General features: G+C 45.3%; 1 protein-coding gene across 1 annotated transcript in view; it reads right to left on the bottom strand.

The window, feature by feature from the left end:
- The window catches only part of bmp7b (bone morphogenetic protein 7b), a 177,327-nt gene that overhangs the window by 14,824 nt on the left and 142,733 nt on the right, over positions 1–19,770 (bottom strand). The window contains exons 2-3 of the mRNA XM_070894979.1: positions 16,647–16,839; positions 2,684–2,832 (exon numbers count right to left, since the gene is read on the bottom strand). Coding sequence (XP_070751080.1) covers positions 2,684–2,832; positions 16,647–16,839 — 342 coding nt within the window. The remainder of the gene's footprint in view (positions 1–2,683; positions 2,833–16,646; positions 16,840–19,770) is intronic.

Raw genomic sequence — 19,770 nt, 5'->3', positions numbered from 1 at the left:
ACAAGGAGAGAGGAGGTGGAGAGGTGGGCAGGGATGGGGAAGCGGAGTGAGGGTTCAGAGGGAACTGCAATCGGGGGGGAGGGGGGAGGGGGGATAGGAAGCCTAAGAGAAGGCCTAAGGTTTTCTTTATTTCTTGTTGTCACTGTTGTAATGCGGGAAAGATGGCAGCTAATTTGCACACAACAAGCTCCCACAAACAGCAATATGATAATTACCAGATGATCTGGTTTATTTTGTTATGTTGATTAAGGGATAAATATTGGCCAGGACACCGAGTTAACTCCCCTGCACTTCTTTGAAATAGTGCCATGGGATCTTTTGCGTCTACCTGGGAGAGCAGACGGGGCCTCGGTTTAGCGTCTCATCCAAAAGACGGCACCTCCAACAGTGCAGCACACCCTCGGCATTGCACTGGATTGTCAGCCTAGATTTCTGTGCTCAAATCCCTAGAGTGGGACTGCAATCCACAACCTTCTGACTCAAAGGCGAGAGTGCTACCCACTGAGCAACAGCTGACACATGATCAAAACAATGAAATCACCTCCATCCCTGGGCGTCTTCTGGCCCGGTCCTGCTTGCCACCAGTATACACCAGCGGGTTGGGCACTCTGTGATTGAGAATTAAAATTCCTCATTACATTATACGACGCCAATATTTACATTTTAATGAGACTCTCGCTTGCCTGTGGCAGATGCCTTTCCAGAAACTGAAAACTGAAAGCAGTTAAAATGGTGGTAGGCCGCAGTGCGTCAGAAACGCAGTGTGAAGCGCATGACAGCCATTTTAACCACCTGCCCACACCATTTCAGTTGGGTGACAGGATTAAAATCAGGCCTATAGAGTGTGTATTAATCCAGCTACTAAGGGCAGGGAGCTGACATGGTGATATATTTCAGTGAGCCAGAATACAGTGGACAAGGAATATTCATTCATTGCTGATCCTCATTACAGATGTGTACAGTCTGACAAGCCAAAGTTTATACATTCAAATCCCACCATGATAAATTAGGAAATTAAATTCAACAAATCTGGTCATTTGTGGGCTAGCACGAGAATAAATGACCATGAAAGCTTCAAGGAAGGGAAGCTACCCTGTCTGGCTTATACATGGTTGACCTTTACTGTTCTCTAAAGTGACCTAGCAACTCACCTAAAAAGTCCATCATATTCTAAGGGCAACGAGGGATAGGCAATACATGAGGATTGGGATGGAATTAGGCTAGAATGCAGTTATGTCGAGAGCCAAACAAGATTTTTTAAGTTGGAGAAAGGACTAGCACGCCCATGACTTTTAGGTAATGATGCAGATTCAGTCACAACTCCAGTACACAAATGGTTCAGGTAGAGGTGAGGTACCGATACAGATAGAAATACTGATACAAGTCCAGGGAGAGATACAGAAATAGATATTGGTACAAGAACAGGGAGAGATACAGGAAAATATAATGCTGATAAAGGTGCAGATACTGGCACAAGTACAGGGAGACATACAGATACCGATTCAAAACGCGATACAAGCAGATTGAAATACAGTTATAGATATAGCTATACTTATAAATATTGTTACATGGCACAGACTGACGGGTACCGATGCCAGCACAGATTGAGATACAGCTATAAATAAGATTTACATGCAAACACTGATAACAGGCACAGATTGATAGATGGTGATACAGGCACAGATTGAGATTGAGCTACAGATGTAAGCAAGCGTACAGATAACAATACAGGCACAGATTCAGGTATGCATGCAGGTACAGATAGAGATATTGATAGAGGTGAAGATTCAGGTACAGATACAGATTCCAAAACAGCTTAACTTACAGCCTGTGCCTGTATCTGTGGTCTATCTGTAAGTGTAATGTAGGCCTGTACATTTGCCTCTAACTTTATCTGTAATTTTTATACCTGTATCAGGTACAGTAACATGCAGACAGAGATACATGTGCATGTGTTGGTACAGGTTTATATACATGTACAGGTAGAGATACAAGGGGTAAGTTTAACCTTAACCGTCCAGCGGGAAGCTGAGAGGATCAGATCGACCACCCGTTTTACACCTCACCCGATTTTACACTCCGCCAACGGCAATGGTAAGTAAAATGGTCCAATGACTCGATCATGTTAACTTCTCACTGAGCAGATTAGATTAAAATTACCTCCACACGTTCAGATACCAATATGAGTGTAGGTGTAGATACAGGAAAATACAAGAAAGAAAGAAAGCCAACTTGTGCACAGCAAACACCCACAGAGCAATGTGATAATGATCGGATAATCTGTTTCTTGTTATGCTGATTGAGGGATAAATATTGACCAGGACACGGGGTAACTCCCCTGCTCTTCTTCAAAATAATGCCATGGGATCTTTTATGTCCACCTGAGAGAGCAGACGGGGCCTCGGTTTAACGTCTCATCTGCAGCACTCCCTCAGCACTGCACTGGAGTGTCAGCCTTATAGGTACAGGTGTTGATACAGAACATACAGGTTCAAATACGAATACGGGTACAGGTGTAGATACTGGAAGATACAGATTCAGATAAACGTACAGAGAGGTACCGATACTGGTATTCAGAGGGAGACGGGTTCAGATTCCGGTCCTTCTGTTTGAACTTGCTGGTTAAAATTCTTCCCACAGTGCAAAGGTAGGATAACCAACAGTGCCAGTGTTTGAATCTTACCGGTAGTCGTCTGCACATAGAGTTGGAGGCCCAAGTTATTGTTTGGATTCACCACCCAGTGATTACTTGTGGCTGTAATATCGAATACCAGCCACCCTTCCTCTGCAGCCCAGATAGTCATAGAGTCCAGGGGAAACAAGTCGGACTCACTGCAAGAAAATAAATGGGTGTTATGCAAATCCTGGTAACTTGTACTAGAAAAGATTGCTTCAACTGATTTTTAATTCATTTGTAGATTGTTATACATATGATATACATATTTTATCTAATATATACATTGTAGCCAATATACACATTGTAGCCAATATCACATTGGCCCATAAATTCGGCCACGCAGCGCCTACTTTTTCAGGTACTAACGGGTCTACTAAGGTCTCAATATGGCGGGCAGGAAGCTTGCACAAATTTTCAGTCGGAAGTGAAGGGACAAAAGTAAACATCAGGGGCCGAGCTTGAAACGGATTCTTGGCTCTAAGCATATGCAATACCTGAGGGTCACTGCAACGCTAGCAGCAGCCTGACCTTGGTTTCTTCATCGCCGGCTGGCTGTTTGCGTCTCACCGGCTCCATTGTAATGAGGTCCGAGACACAGATTGGAGGGCGCTTCAGGTCTCACCATTCAGGCATAGCGAATGACACCAATATAGTCCAGTATCTGACATACACCTCGTACCTGTCCACCCGCATGCACAAAAATGGGCTTAAATTTCTACTTCATTGCACCTGATATTACACCCAGTGTCTGATATACACATAGTTCCTGATATACACCCAGTATCTGATATACACCCAGTACCTGATATACACCCAGTATCTGATATACACATGGTTCCTGATGTACACATGGTTTCTGATATACACCAGTACCTGATATACACATGGTTCCTGATATACACCCAGTACCTGATATACACATGGTTCCTGATATACACCTGGTACCTGATATACACCCATTAAAAAATATACTCAGGCTGTGAAATTCGGTACTTTAGCGCCAGCATTAAAATGGCATCTGCCACAATTGTAGCCAGGGCTTGGCGGTTGCCATTTTGGGCAGCGTCGGTAGCACAGCTGATGCCTGTGTGTGGCGATCGAATTCAAATGAGGCAGATTATGATGTCAATCAGCGTGCAACGCTAATTTGACAAACGACCTGCCATTGTGGATGTCACCATTCCAATCAACGCCCTCTCCTAAACATGTACAGATGAACATACGGTCAGCTGCACAAGGGACCCTCACCAGCAATATTTAAAGGTATCATTAACAACTTTCAGATAACTTGCTTTTTTATTTCTACTGGCTCTGTAAGTTTGCAAAACTGTTTGGAGCTTTCTCGAGTTATTTAAAGTTGGTGAGGTGAAAAAGAGTGGTGCTGCAAGTAAAGAAGGTCATGCTTTTGAATTCAAAGGCTCTGATTTCGCAGTCACCAGCCCAGACTTGCAGTCCCCCTCGCTGCCACATGGCAGGGAGATGGAAGAGAGGCAACAAAGAGGACGAGCTGCTTTCAGAGGGAGGGACAGGATGGCTCTCAGCAGGAGATCTTCCCCATCTACAGTCTTCCGAGAGCACCTCTACCTGCACTTAAGCCAGGAGCAGTGTATTCGGAGGCTCCGCTTCACCAAGGAGGTGGTCACAGACCTCTGTCATCTCTTGGAAGCAGACCTACAACCTCAGATCAGGGCGACGATGGCGTTGCTGGTGCCCCTCAAGGTGACCATGGCCCTGAAGGTTTTTGCTATTGGATCCTTCCAGGCCGGAGCAAGCGACATAGCTAACATCTCCCAGTTCGCCGTCCATCGCTGCCTCACAGGTCACAGAGGCTCTGTACTCCAGGAGAACAGAGAGAAGTAGGAGGAGTGCGCATGTGGCTTTGCCAGGATTATGGGGCTTCCCCATTGACTGCACACACGTGGCACACAGGAGCCGCATATCAATCCTGAGATGTACTGCAAAGACTACCACTTTCTTAATGTGCAGTTGGTGTGCGACCAGGCCCAGCACATCATGGTAGTGAATGCCCGGGATCCTGGCAGAGGTCATGATGTCTTCATTCTATACCAGTCCGCTTTGCCAGCAATCTTCCAGCCACCACATCAAACCCGAGGGTGGCTGCTTGGAAACAAGGCCTATCCGGTCTTCACCTAGCTGCTGATTCCCCTCAGCAACCTCACCACTCATGGCCAGCCATGAATATCATCGAGCAGACAATCGGAGCACAGAAGCAACGGTTCCGCTGCCTTGACCACTTGGGACGAGCCCTCCAGTACACGCCGGAGTGGGTGTTCCAATTCATGGTGGTCTGCTGCATCCTCCACAACTTGGCCATCATGAGGGCACAGCCCTTGCCACCACGGGTTCCACGCCCACTTCAGGAGGAGGAGGCAGAAGAAGGGATGTGGCAGACAGCACCAAAAGAGTTAAGAATGGCTTACCATGCGAGTGAGTGGCCACCCAGTTTTTTGGTTGCTGACTGGAGGCCTTAGTGGAGGAGGTTGAAAGGAGGCAAGATGTCCTGTACCCTCAGGGGACAGTAGGCCCTCCAGACACACCAGAAGGCAGTGGGAACAGATAGCTATGAAGGTCAGTGCCAGCAGTTTAGCTCCAAAGACCTGGATCCAGTCCCGCAAGAAGTTTAATGACCTTATACAAGTGGTCAAGGTCAGTGAATGCATCTTCAAATGCATCACCAACTGTACCACTAGCCTTATCCATTGCTCAATTTACCACACCCCTGCATCACTCACCTACCAACAATCTCTATCAGTCAGGACTCCTACCTAACATTCATAGGTTTCACCTCACCCTCACACTCTTAGCGCTGTTTCAAGCCTCACACCCACATCTCACAACTTGCACACACTGCCAGCTTTTCAACCATGACAGCCACATCACCCAGACACATTGCATGACACTGATACACTTCCCTCTCTCTTTCAGGGGAAGGTGGCACACAACCAGAGGCAGCAGGAACTAACCCAAGGGGGACAGGTGTGCCTGCGTGTTCTAACCCTCATGGAGGAGACGGAGCTGGCCATTATGGGAAGGACCATTGCTGAGGCCGTGGCCACCGGCGGGGCTGAATCCATTGAAGGTGATGGTATCCTCCTTCTTGCATCCCACTTCCTCCTCATCCCACAATATCTTCTGACGTACAAGCTGCAGTTGGTTTAGGCATGCTCTTCTTTGTTTCTCCTCTCCCCTCACCACAACCTTACCCTTATCCCTGTCTCCTTTCAGATACCCAAGAACTGCAAACTGCCCAGGCACTGGAGGAAGAGCATGAAGACAGTGATGATGAAGACACTCCGTCACTTGATTTCACACGTGCAACCACCAGCTGAGATATTGACACAGCATGTCATTTAGAGGATAGGATAGAGGCGGGATCTGCACATGGTGAGACACCGGGCACAAGTGCACTGCAGCCAGAGTAGGGGCAAGGATAGCGCAGGTGCCAGCTCGCCAGAGGGTGAGATTCAGAGGAGGACTTTGATGGACCAGGCTACAGAATAAGGCTGATGGGTGTACACACTGAAATGCTTGGTGCATTGAGAAGCCTGCCAGAAAGCCTGCGTACGATATCAAGGAGCATGAAGGAGTCTGGCACCAAACTTGCACAGGGCTGTGTGCAGAGCATGGACCCATCCTTTCCAACATGGAACTAGTGACCAATTCCATCAAAGCACTTGTGAAACCAACTATGATGCAGCGTCTGATGGCCGATGTAGCAGCTTACATTACAGCACATGCAGCAACCACCCAGCATCTGAGTGCTGCAGTGGAACGCTCAGACTGTTGCCATCATAGCTCTGGATACAGTTGTACGAAGGACTGGTATTAGAGAATTTGAGATTCATAGTAGAATCAATACGTATATATTCAATTGTAGTTCTGTTGTTATTGACCAAACTAATCTTACCCATGATTCTCTGTGGGCATGGGAATGTTAGAGGCTGCTCAAATGTATGCAACAGCAGTTTTGACTAAGCTCAGATAACAAGCAGGCTCAGGCTGTGAGTCAAGGTCAAATTATTATAATACAATGTAGGAATTGGAGTTTGTCTAACTAAGAGTTAGGATAAAGAAGCGTAAATAAGGCGGTTTCCACTGAAGTGAAGGAATTTATAAACAAGATAACATGGACTGTAAGGTTTTTGGAAAATTACTGGACGCAGGCGTGAGTGACAATGGTGTTTTGACCATTAGAACCAATTAAAAAGGTGAATTTGTTAAAAACCATATTGGACACTGCCAAGCCAAACCTTTGATAAGAAATAGGTTAAAACATCGATACTCAAAGAATACCTTCACACAGAGACTGCTGGGAGAACAACAAACAGACTGAAGACGACGTCACCTGTGTCCGAAAGATTCCAGAGACCAAGGGCTGCGAGCTCTTGTTCAATTGTCGCCTTTTGTTAAGTATATTACGCTGTAAGCTTAATAAATCTTGATCTATTGCTCAAACATACTGACTGCTGCCTAGTTGGTGGTCTTGTCCAAGAACCTTTAAAAAGTTCTACACAGTGTTCAAAGGAGCTTCCAGAGTGTCACAGCACTCCTGCAATTTGACCTCCAGCAGATTACTAGGATTGCTTAGGCACCGCCCCGGGGGAGTGGTAGTGGCTTGATGGAGCACAAATCTGCTGTCCTCTCTCAGAATAACAGCATTCCTGCTCCTACCCCTGCCACTCCGCAAGTGCCCTTGTTGTTGCCCAGACTGCTGCTGCACAGGCTGACATGGTACAGTTTGAAGCCGAGCCTTTTTGGCCAAGAGCTGCTTGAGACACGCTCAGCCGAGCACTACAGAGCTCCCCAAATGGTCCAGGGAGCGGAATCATCGCTTCAGGACGCCAATGATCTGCTCTGCCAAATTTGTTGGGGCAGCAAGGCTCTCATTGTTTGCATGCTGTGCACGTGTGCCTGCATTGGGAACTGGAGTCATTAGCCATGTCATCAGCGGATAGCCCTTGTCGCACAGTAGCTATCCTTTGGTTTGTCATGGTGCTGAAATACAGCTGGCACAGAGGACTGCCACAGAATGAATGCACCCTGACTGCTGCCAGAATATCGGACATAGGCAGCGCATCATGCAGGTCAATGAGGGAATGGCACGTTGAGGGAGCGGAATCCCTTTTGGTTCACATACATGGCAGAGTTGACATCCTCCAGCCGCAAAGCAATGTGTGTGCAGTTAATGGCACCCTGCACCATGGCGAAGCCCAAAATCATTGCAAACCCTTGTGCTCACTTCGCCTGCTTATCTGGCAAAAGGGAATGAAATGATGTTATCTTTCTTTGCAAAGAGAGCCTCAGTGGCCACCCTTATGCAACAGTGCACTTATTATTAATATCTCCAGCAGCAGCCTGGAAGATGCCAGACACAAAAGTTCATAGCTACAGTCACCTCACAGCCAGTGATAGTTCGGTCCTTCCCCTGCTCTGAGGTCGGAGTTGTGGCTGCAGCCATTGGCAGATGTCAGCGATGACCTCTTTAGTGAAGCACAGACGTCTCAAACATTGGTCGTCACTGAAGTTCAGGTAGGAAATTGCTCTCTCGTGGTCATTCTCCCAGTCATGCTTGATTTCAAGAGGATGGCCTACTCGTTCACCCATATCTGGGAGCAACTGGTTTGTGCAGAAGCCTTGGACTCACCACAAGGTACATCAGCACCTGCCACACCACTCCCTGTAGCTTATTGAATCTTTAAACAACTATAGGAAGCATCCAAAACTTGTAAAATTGCAGCAACAGCCAGAAGAAATAAACTAGCAACTAACCTGTAAGTAGTTGACGATCCCTTTAAATAGCACTGGTGGGAGATCCTTCATGCTGCTGTGCAAAGTTAAGAGAGGAAGTTGGCTGGAGCATAATGCTCCAAAAATAGCAGCATTGGCATCATATTTCTGCACTAATTGCACTAACCCTATTACCAATATGGCGTCTGGCGTGCGTCGCGTCAGAAGTGTGCGCGCGCGTGCCGCAGATGCAATTTTGGAACCCTATGGGGCCTCTTAGCACCCAAAAAACAGAGGTTCAACCGAGTCCAATTTTGCCCCCATGGTGTCTGATTTACATCCAGTATCTGACATACACCCAGTATATGATATAAACCCAGTAGCTGATAGTCAACTTGAAGGAATAGTAATCAGGAGCGGAATTATTTTAAAATCCCGTGTTGCTTAGACTTGGAAATTATACTTTGTCTCTGTGGATTGATATCAAAACAAAGGCAGCCGAATATCATCTTTCAAAATGTAATGCAGATGTGACCACAGAGTGGATGTTTAATAGAATCCATTCACTTCAAATAAAGAACTGCAATGAATGGAAAATGTTCGCAACCTGCCAGCACAGTGGATCGACCCCACTTTAGTACTAAAAATATACTTTTTTAATCGTCAACTGAAGAAAAACAAAACGTGGTTGGTTTTAGTGGCCTCTAGGAAGGCTTGGTGCCAAAGATTCAGTTTTTGATGTCAGATTGAAACGTGTGTATTGATGCAGTAATAAAAACGACATGACCCACAGTGCACCATAGCAGGGCTTGCCATCATATGGGTCCCTTAATCACTGTCATCTGTATCTGATTTTACTCACAAAACTAAAAAACTCAACTGTATCATTACTCAGACTTCGATTTTGCAGTTGAAGGCTGCCTGATTTATATTAAAGCAAAAAATCAAGAAGAAAGGGTCACTTGTCCCATTAAAGCTCACCCCCCCCCCAAACCCCCCTCACCACCACTTATCCAAATTTTTGCATCTCAGCATCCAGAATCAATGGCTCAGTGACTCACTCTTGCCTGAGTCAGAAAGCCGTGGATTCAAGTCCCACTCCAGACATTTGAGCACATAATCTTCCAACAGTGCAGTACTGAGGGAGTGCTGCACTGTTGGAAGTGTAATCTTTCTGATGAGACGTTGGACCACGTCTGCTCTGTCATGTGGAAGTAAAAGCTCCTATGGCGCTATTTCGAAGAAGAGCAGGGGTGTTCTCTCTGATGTCCTGGCCAATACTTATCCCTCAACCAACATCTCAAAAAACAGATTATCTGGATTTATCTCATCGCTGTTTGTGGGATCTTGCTGTGTGAAAACTGGCTACCGTGTTTCCCTACATTACAGCAGTGACTACACTTCAAAAGTACTTAATTGGCTGTAAAGCGCTTTGGAACGTCCTGAGGTTGTGAATGATGCTGTAGAAATACAGGTACTTTCTTTCAATTGCATGTTGAATTACCCAAATGTTTTGTTCTCTCTTACCTTGTTCCAAATATTTATCATTAAGTTCTTCCTTTTTAAAATTTTTTTAGAAAACAATGCCCATGGTGCAGGATAGGACAAGAGAAAATGAGATAAATCAATGGATCCAGGCTAATTAGTCAGATTTATTTACAGGTTAATCAATGCACCGAAGCCAAATGCTAGAACAAGTTACTGTTTTTCAGAATATATAGACTTTGGAGGAAACGGTCATGTTTGCCTCTTGATCTGAAGATGTACATGAATTTCTTAATTTGTGAATTCATATTTCCTTCCTCAACTAAAGTTGAGCTGCCTGGACATTATTTGGCCCATGGGAAATCCTTCATGTCACAGACATTTCTTTGAAGTAATCAGACAGATCTTACATACTGGGAGATGTTAATGCTGGAAATCTGCCATTTTCTCACATACATTTCCCTTAAGAGTTTCACATTTGTCTACATTCAAAGGGAATAAGGTTGTCTCTATCGCAGTCTGTCAACCTGCACATGTTAACATTTCAATTGACCTGCTCCAGTTACAAAACAAGATGACACACGTAAAGAAAACCCACCTAGGATAGATGCTTTTCATTGAATGCACTGTTGAGGGGGAAAGAAACATTTAACAGAAAAGAGGAAACCAAACTTTTTGAGATTCCACGAGGAATGGAGGCTATGTGGGAGCTCCATTTGAATTTGGAGGAGTTAGTGAGGACAACACTTCTGATCACTGAAGAACGGTTAAGATGGAGACATTAAAAGTGAGAGCCGGGTTGTTGTTGGTTAAATTTGTGAGCAATGTGCAAAACGATCATGGATTTTCAATTTCACTCAGTCCCTGAGAGCAAACAGGAGTGAAGACTGATAACTTCAAGTCTTCTCTACAACAATGAGGCTGGCAGCCTCCTGCCTCCCTTTACTCTGTGTCAGATTGTTGGGTGTGACAGCAGAAGGTCACTTGTAGAAATATGGCTATAGGGTCTGTATGGAGCTTCCTGTGGACCAGGCGACCTGCAGAGTCCCAGGCTTAGCTTGAGCATTGGAGGCAAGGGCAGTGCCCTGTATTAATGTTAGGAATTTAGCCCCCAGGATTATCTCTGTCTTCAGGGCCTTTTCCTGCTACTCTCCAGACATCCTTAAGCTGAATTTGTGTTTCTGTCCCCCTAATGTCAGTGTAGGGCCCTAACAGTGAATGTCCCTGCACCTGGAATTCACCCAGACTATGTCACTGGCCTGGGAGAGGGAATAAGAACGCTCCTATCCTCTTACAGACACAGCTCACCTCAGGTACGTTGCACCTATCTGGCACCCAATGAGTGCCCAAAGAGGGAAGTCTATCTTAATGCATCATTGAAGAATGGAATCAATGTTTCATTGCTCCATTGTAGGGTATGGAGGAGGCAGAAGTAGTGTTTCCATGATTGCACAGCAAGGGAACTGGAGGCTGTGAGCACTGAGGGTGTGTGATCGGAAGAAAGTTGAGTACTGAGTGTTTGCGATCTGAAAGAAGTGAACGAATGTGCAGTTGAATTAATAGAAAAATGTGAATGGGTGGATGATGAATGGGGAGGGTCATTCACATGAAAGTAAGAAAATAAATGCAGTCATTATAAAACTTTGCCACATCCTCAGGATGTCTCAAAGCACTTCACAACCAATGAAATATTTTTGGAGTTCACTCATTAGTGCTGTGTATTCATAAATGGCAGCTGATAGTGCACAGCAAGATTCCATAAGCAGAACATGAGATTAATGCGTTTTCTCGGTGGTGTTGGTGATTGAATGTTGGTCAGGACACTGGGAGAACCACCGGTCTTTCTTAAAATAGTATTATGGAAATTTTTAAGTGGAATATCTGAAAGATGACACCTTCAACAATACTGTACTGAAGTAGCAGTCTCGATTACGTACTGAAGTCTTGGAGTGGGGCTTGAACCTACAGCATTCTGACTGAGACGAGCATGGTGCTGACTGGGCTAATCTGATACTTATGAAGAAAGAACTGAATAGGGGTCAGGGCAGAGCTCTGGGGAACTCCTGAGTGAATGATAACAGATTCAGGGATGAGCCTCAAGTTATAACACATAGATTTGAGAGGAAAGTATATAGGCTTGAAGAGAGATTGCACAATGGTAATTTATTTAAGAGTGCATGATGGTTATGTCAAACCTTTTGGTGACGGCCGAAGTAAAGATAGGTGATTAACCAACATGTTCAAGCACTCCATATCACATTAGTGTTTCATATAATGATATTGATTTCAATTAATTTTTCACTACTTTAAGTTTATGCTCTCTGGTCCTATTTCCCTGACTTAATTTGAAACAATATTCTGGGTTTCCATTTTCTACCCCATGTAATATTTTGTACACCATGGTTAGCCCCTCGCTGGACTGTCTTATCCCTTGACATTCTATAACCTGCCCTCACAGTTGACCCCCTTTACATTTGGAACTGTTTTGTTGCTGTTTTCACTGGCTTTTCCGTTGCATGTATATATTTTTTGTGACATGGTGACCAGAGTTAAACACAATATCACTGTGTGGTGTGACTAATGCATTGTATATAACCACGGTTCAGACTATATATTCCAACATTCTATTTACATCACCACATTGCCTGAACATTAAAAACACAATTCCACTCAGTTCCCTTTCTAATTCTACTTGTGCCAGTTCATTGTACATTCATTAAAACACAATGTGGAATAGTTCACATTTATGTTGAATTTAATTTGCCTTCTGTCCATCTAACAGATCGGAATTAATCATGACATTTGTTATGTATTTAACCCCTTGCATCCTGTATTACACCACCACCAGAGGGCCTATCTGTTGGAGTCCCAAGGGATCCCAGCATTCCTTGGGAGCACTGTATATAAGCAGCCCTCCACGAGGTACCTACACTCTGGAATCTTATTAAAGCAGCTAAGGTCACACTTACTCATTGTACACTGTACTCAGTTTCATCCTTTATTATGAGTGTATCAACATTGTTACCTAGATCTTGTCTTTTATAAATCTTCCTATGATGACAAATCTGATAAATTAACATTTGCAATTTTAAAACCAGGTTGATTATGGCAACCTCATTGCTCCATAGACTAACAGATAAGAAGAAAGTAAGAACTTGCATTTCTATAGCACCTTTCACAACCTCAGGATGACCCAAAGCCTTCACAGCCAATGAAGGAATTTTGAAATGTCGTTATTATTGTAATGTAGGGAAATGCAGCAGTCAGAATTGCACACAGCAAGCTCCCACAAACAGCAATGAGGTAAATTACCAGATAATCTGTTTTTGTGGCCTCGAATGAGGGATAAATATTGGTCAGGACACCAGGAGAACTTATCTCTTATTCAAATAGTTCCAGGCGATCTTGTTACATCCTTCTGAGAGGGCAGACGGAGCCTCAGATCTCTAAAGTGGGGCTTGAGCCCACAACCTTCTGACCAGAGGCAAGAGTGCCACCTCTGAGCCAGGGCTGACTCCCTTTGACATTTAAAGTGTGGATAGGGAAGAAACTATTTCCCTCAGCAGAGGGGTCAACAACCAGGGGGCATAGATTTATAGTAATTGGGTGGAGGATTGGAGGGGGATATAAGGGAACTTTTCTTCACCCAGAGGGTGGGGGGCGGGGGGGTCTGGAACTCTCTTCCTGAAAGGGTGGCAGAGGCAGAAACCCTCACAACATTTAAAATGTACTTGGATGTGCACTTGAAGTGCCGTAACCTACAGGGCTACGGACCAAGAGCTGGAAAGTGGGTGGAAAGCTCTTTGTTGGCTGGCCTTCTTCCATGCTGTAAATTTCTATGAAATATACTTATAATCAAAGTTTAAATTTGTACCTCCAAGCCTTTGACCCGTTCATTTGCCCCCCCACCCACCCCAATTCTGCATTGCTCCCTGCTCCCGTCCCTCCCACAGTCGTACATTTGTCATTTTAGCACACGTTGGAATCTCTAGCCAGATATACCAGAGAATTACTGCATCAGTTTACCTTTGCCAGTCTGTCAGTCTGTCTCTCAGCTGCCCTGTACTTTATCTATGCAGGAAACGACTAATCCCACATTAACATGATGCTTTTATGAGCCAGCTTCGCCGACGCACACCTTCCTCTAACCATCAGGGAAGATGCAGCAGCCAGAAGTGAAGTTGCCAACAATTGAATGAGTTGTTGGTTGCTGTGGAGTCTGCCATACAATGTAAATGTACGTTAAAGAGCCACAGCTACAGCTGGGCAGACAAGTGTCAAAATACTTGTTAGTTCTGATAAATGCGTTCCACATGGGTCAAAAGATGTATGTTATAAATATACAGTGATTGGCAACTGAAATGGCACAAGAAGAGCCATCAAACAATTATCCCAAAGAGAACAAAATGTGACTTCCTTTATTGTGCCTCATTTACCTCACAGCCCAACACACACTGACAAATTACAGCATCAAAGTACAAAACCCCACCCTCCAGTGGAAGGGGCTTTATGTCAAAGCCCAGTGTGACAGCAGAATCCCTGGACCCCTGTTCTTGTTAATGAGAATAATCTTTTCAGCTATAAAAACAATAAATCTGTAATGTCTGATTCAGGCTGCCGCAGATACTGCAAAATTATATAGTCCTTTTTTGGGGGGGTTGTGGGGGCAAACATGTTAGATCAGCCTAGGTTAAACTCTCATATTTTATATCGCACTTGCATTATGTTTGAATTCAGTTGTATTAAAAAATATCTGACCATGAAGCTGTCGGATTGTCGTTAAAAACCCAACTGGTTTACTAATGTCCTTTAGGGGAATAAAGCTGCTGTCTTTACCTGGTCTAGCCTGCATGTGGCTCCAATCCCACACTAATGTGGCCTAGCAAGCCACTCAGTTGTACCAAAACCGCGACCAGCGGTTCAAGAAATAGGCTTACCACCACCTTTTCAGGGCAGCTAAAATTGGCCAATAAATCCCAGCCTTGCTAGCGACGCACACATCCCGAGATTGAAAAAATAAAAATATTGGGACTTAGCTTTCACTGTATCAAATCATACCTGTTTTTATCCTAGGGTGGATTTGGTAACATCGGAACATTGTGTGCCTACCAATATTCCCATTAATTTTTTGGGGGGGGTGCACGGCCCATTCAAATTTCCGCCCATGTGGATTTTTCCATTCAAAAGCCAGTGATCCAGCTGTGCGGGACCTCCAGACTGCCATGCAGCTTAAAGAAAACATTGGTGGTGCCCACATGTGAATATCATAGAATGCATTCACGGCCTTACTACTCTGGCTGGGAGAGGTTGGTAGTGTTAACATGGCAAACATCCATACATCTATCTGTATAAGCAAGCTGAGAGCTCAGTCCACCCACTACAGTCTGAAATGGCAATCTAATGATCGGTCCTTTATCATCATTATAGGCAGTCTCTCGGGGTCGAGGATGACTTGCTTCCACACTAAAAATGAGTTCTCAAGTGACTGATGAACTCATTTTAAACAGTGGAAGATGCCTGTGCCTGAATTCTTTTAACGTGAGGTGGCCATTGCACACCAGCCACCACACGGGTTTGACGGAGCAAGGTCTTGGTCCAGTGGCAAGGGGATCCAAGACGATAGGAGACCCGCCGCATATGCCAATACATACACACATAAACTCAAACATACTCCTACTGTTCTCCTTCCTTCCTCCTTCAAACAGAACCTCTCTCTACGTAGAATTCATAGCATGCAGTGTGAGCCTCACAACCTCACAGCCTCGCTATTGGCTTGTGCTGCGCCTTCCCTTGGTGTTGTCCACGCTGCTCCACCTCTGGGCTCCGACCTCTCCGCTCCTCCGTTCCTCATCCATCCTTTCCTCTTCCAATCTTTGGACCTCGCCGATCCCTACTTCCGGACCTCGCCGGTCCCTCCCTCCGCTCATCGCCACTTCCAACCTCCATGCTGTTGATTCTGCTGCTGCAGTGGCCAGCTTTTTTTGATTTGCCCACAGCTCCAGCCTCACGCTCCAAACTCCAAACTGCTCCTCTGACTGTCCCATGGTCCTTTACCTTACATTGAGTGTACAGCACAGAACAGGCCAATTGGTCTGTGCTGGTGTTTATTATCCACATGAGGCTACTCCCACTCTGTTCATCTCACTCTCTCAGCATACCCTTCTCCTTCATGTGCTTATCTAGCTTCCCATTAAATGCATCTATGATATCCGCCTCGCCCACTTCATGTGGGAGCGAGTTCCACATTCTAACTATTTTCTGGATGAAGAAGTTGCTCCTGAATTCTTTATTGGGTTTATTTGTGACAGTCTTGTATTCATGGCTTCTAGTATTGGACTCCCCTCACAAGTGGAAACATCTCTACCCTATCAAACCAGTTCATCATTTTAAAGACCTCTATCAGGTCACCCCTCAGCCTTCTCTTTTGTAGAGAAAAGACCCCCAGCCTGTTCAATCTGTCCTGATCGTTACAACCCCTAGTAAATCTTTTTTTGCACCTTCTCCTGTGCCTCCATATCCTTTTTATAAGATAGAGACCAGAACTGAGCACAGTGCTCTAAGTACCTCCAGAGACAGGCAGCAAAACCAGATCTTGTGACTTGTCGTAAAGTCTCTGAGGGGATATTAAACACGGTATCTGAATGCTTTGACAGTATTCACACCCTGGAGTCAAATGTGCTGTGAGACTTTACCAACTACTTCTACACCAGTGGCTCCATGCCCCTCCTTCACTCACCTTTTTGTGTGCTCCTCCAGCACCTGGTAAATTGTAATCTGGAAGGTCTCATTTTCAAAGCGCTCCCTTGTATAGTCTTTATAGATTCGGAACTCTGCTGCTGTCACGGCCTCCCCCTCTGGGATCTTGGAGAGGTCAAACCTGAACTCCCTGTGATGTCGCCGCTGGTGGAAAATCTCCTTGTCGTATTCCACTAGAAACAGGAAGCACATGAGGATATTCAACAGACAGCACGTAATGTAGAACTGCACCATATAACCAGCTGTAAATCTTCACTTTGCAGAAGCAGAATGTGTTGGAAACAGACTTGCAGCTGATACATTTTTGCATTATGGAAGGAAGCAGAGTGAAGGATTTTCTGTTCAAGTGTTTTAGCTGGTGCAAGTGTAAATTTAGGATTCAATTGACCATGGTTTGCGACATTCTCATGTTTTGTACCCAGGGGTTCATTCTGCCTCAGGCATATTTTCCACTTGGGTGTTGGGAGTCCATATCGGAAAATAAAATGAATGGAAGGAAAACTATGAATTTTTATTTGAATTTAATTCGATGAAGAACCTTGGGATGTTTTTCTACATTAAAGGTGCTGTATAAATGTAAAGTGGTGCTGTTGTTGCTAAATTAGGGGTACTTCCCAATATGTGCTGACAACATCATAAAATCATACAATGATAGCACAGAAGGCGGCTATTTGGCCTATCATGCCTCTGCCAGCTCTTTGGTAGAGCTATCTAATTAATCCCACACCTCTGCTCTTCCCCACAGCCCTGTCAATTTTTCCTTTCAAGTATTTATCCAATTCTCTTTTGAAAGTTACTATTGAATCTGCTTCCATCACCCTTTCAGGCAGCACATTCCAGATCACAACTCACTGTGTAAAAAAAAATTCCTCATGTCACTTCTGATTCTTTTGCCAATCACCTTAATCTGTGTCCTCTGGTTATTGACCCTTCTGCCATGGAAACATGTTCTCCTTATTTACTCTTGTCAAAACCATTCATGATTTTGAACACCTCTATCAAATCTCCTCTTAACCTTCTCTGCTCTAAGGGGAATCCCAGCTTCTCCAGTCTCTCCACATAACTGATGTCCCTCATCCCTGATACCATTCTAGTAAATCTCTCCTGCACCCTCTCTAAGGCCTTGACATTCTTCCTAACATGTGCCCAGAATTGAACACAATACTCCACCTGAGGCCTAACCAGTGTTTTCCTTGTGTTTGAATTTTATTCCTCTATTAATTAAGCCAAGGATTCCATATGCTTTTATAAACAGCTTTCTCACCTACATCGCTCTGATCCTGCACCCTCTTTAAAATTGTACCATTTAGTTCATATTGCCAAAATGTATCACTTCGCGCTTCTCTCTGTTAAATTTCATCTGCCATGAGCCTGGCCATTTCACCAGTCCATCTATTACTGATAAAGTCTGCTACGATCCGCCTCTTTGTTTACTACATTTCCTAGTTTTGTATCATCAGCAAACTTTGAAATTATTCCCTGTTTACCCAAGTCCAGGTCATTAATATGTATCTAAAAAGAGCAGTGGTCCTTATACCAATCCCTGGGGGACACCACTGTATACTTCCCGCTAGTCTGAAAAACAACCATTTACCACTACTCTCAGCTTTCTGCCCATAGTCAATTTTGTTTCCTCCCAGCCCAACAAGCAGTCCTGTCCAACCCCCATCCACCAACGTCTACGATTTCCGACCCCTGATCTCCCTCCCACCCCCCCGCAGCCCCTGCAATCTGTTTGCTCCCCCTGCGATCGGATCCCCCGACTACTGTCTCCATTCCCCCACAATCACACCGCCCCCCCACCGTGATCACCATCTTCAACCCCCCAACCACCATCTCTACGATCTCTCCCCCGACCACCATCTCCACCACCCCCCGCGATCTCTCCCCCAACCACCATTTCCACCCCCCCGCGATCTCTCCCCCAACCACCATCTCCACCCGCTGTCTCCCCGCGATCTCTCCCCCGACCACCATCTCCACCTCCCCTGCGATCTCTCCCCCTGACCAGCATCTCCACCCCCCCGCGATCTCTCCCCCAAACACCATTTCCACCTCCCCCGCGATCTCTCCCCCTGACCAGCATCTCCACCCCCCCCTGCGATCTCTCCCCGTTATGTATGTAAACATTATAACTGTGTAAGACTTGCCACCAGAGGGCGCACCTGTTGGAGGTCCAAGGGTTACCTGCACACCACATGCAAGTGAGTATAAAAGGTTGTCTGCCATGCTGATTTGGCACTCTGGAGTTTTATTAAAGAGACTAAGGTCACATAAGTTTAAGCTTACAGTACTCAGTCTTGTGGAGTTATTCTAAACATAACACCCCTGACCACCATCTCCACCCTCCCGCGATCTCTCCCCCGACCACCATCTCCACCCCTCTTCCCCCGACCACCATGTGCACCCACCCCACTATCTCTCCCCCAATCACCATCTCCACCATCGTGATCTCTCCACCGATCACCATCACCAGCCCCGCCATCTCTCCCCACACCACCATCGCGATCCGTTCCCTGACCACCATCTCCACTCCCTAAATCTAGCTAGCTGTCGGATGGAAAAACTGGAGAACATTTTTGAAAGAAAAACTGCAGGGCGTTCAGGAAATGCGTATTTCTGAGTTTCTTATACAGAACTCCCTGCCACCCTCCCACCCCGCCCCACCGCCACTGCACCGAATGCGCAGACCCGTAAATATCGGGGCCATTGTAATTCTATGTATTTAGAGACACGGAAACAAAGAAATATAGATGTATAAATGGATGAAGAGATCGATACATAGAAACATAGAAAATAGGTGCAGGAGTAGGCCATTCGGCCCTTCGAGCCTGCATCACCATCCAATAAGATCATAGCTGATCATTCACCTCAGTACCCCTTTCCTGCTTTCTCTCCATACCCCTTGATCCCTTTAGCCGTAAGGGCCATATCTAACTCCCTCTTGAATATATCAAATGAACTGGCCTCAACAACTCTCTGCGGTAGAGAATTCCACAGGTTAACAACTCTCTGCGTGAAGAAGTTTCTCCTCATCTCAGTCCTAAATGGCCTACCACTTATCCTTAGACTGTGTCTCCTTGTTCTGGACTTCCCCAACATCG

The sequence above is a fragment of the Pristiophorus japonicus genome, chromosome 12, assembly GCF_044704955.1.
Source record: "Pristiophorus japonicus isolate sPriJap1 chromosome 12, sPriJap1.hap1, whole genome shotgun sequence".
NCBI lineage: Eukaryota > Metazoa > Chordata > Chondrichthyes > Pristiophoridae > Pristiophorus > Pristiophorus japonicus.
This window is presented reverse-complemented; position numbering and strand designations above follow the sequence as displayed.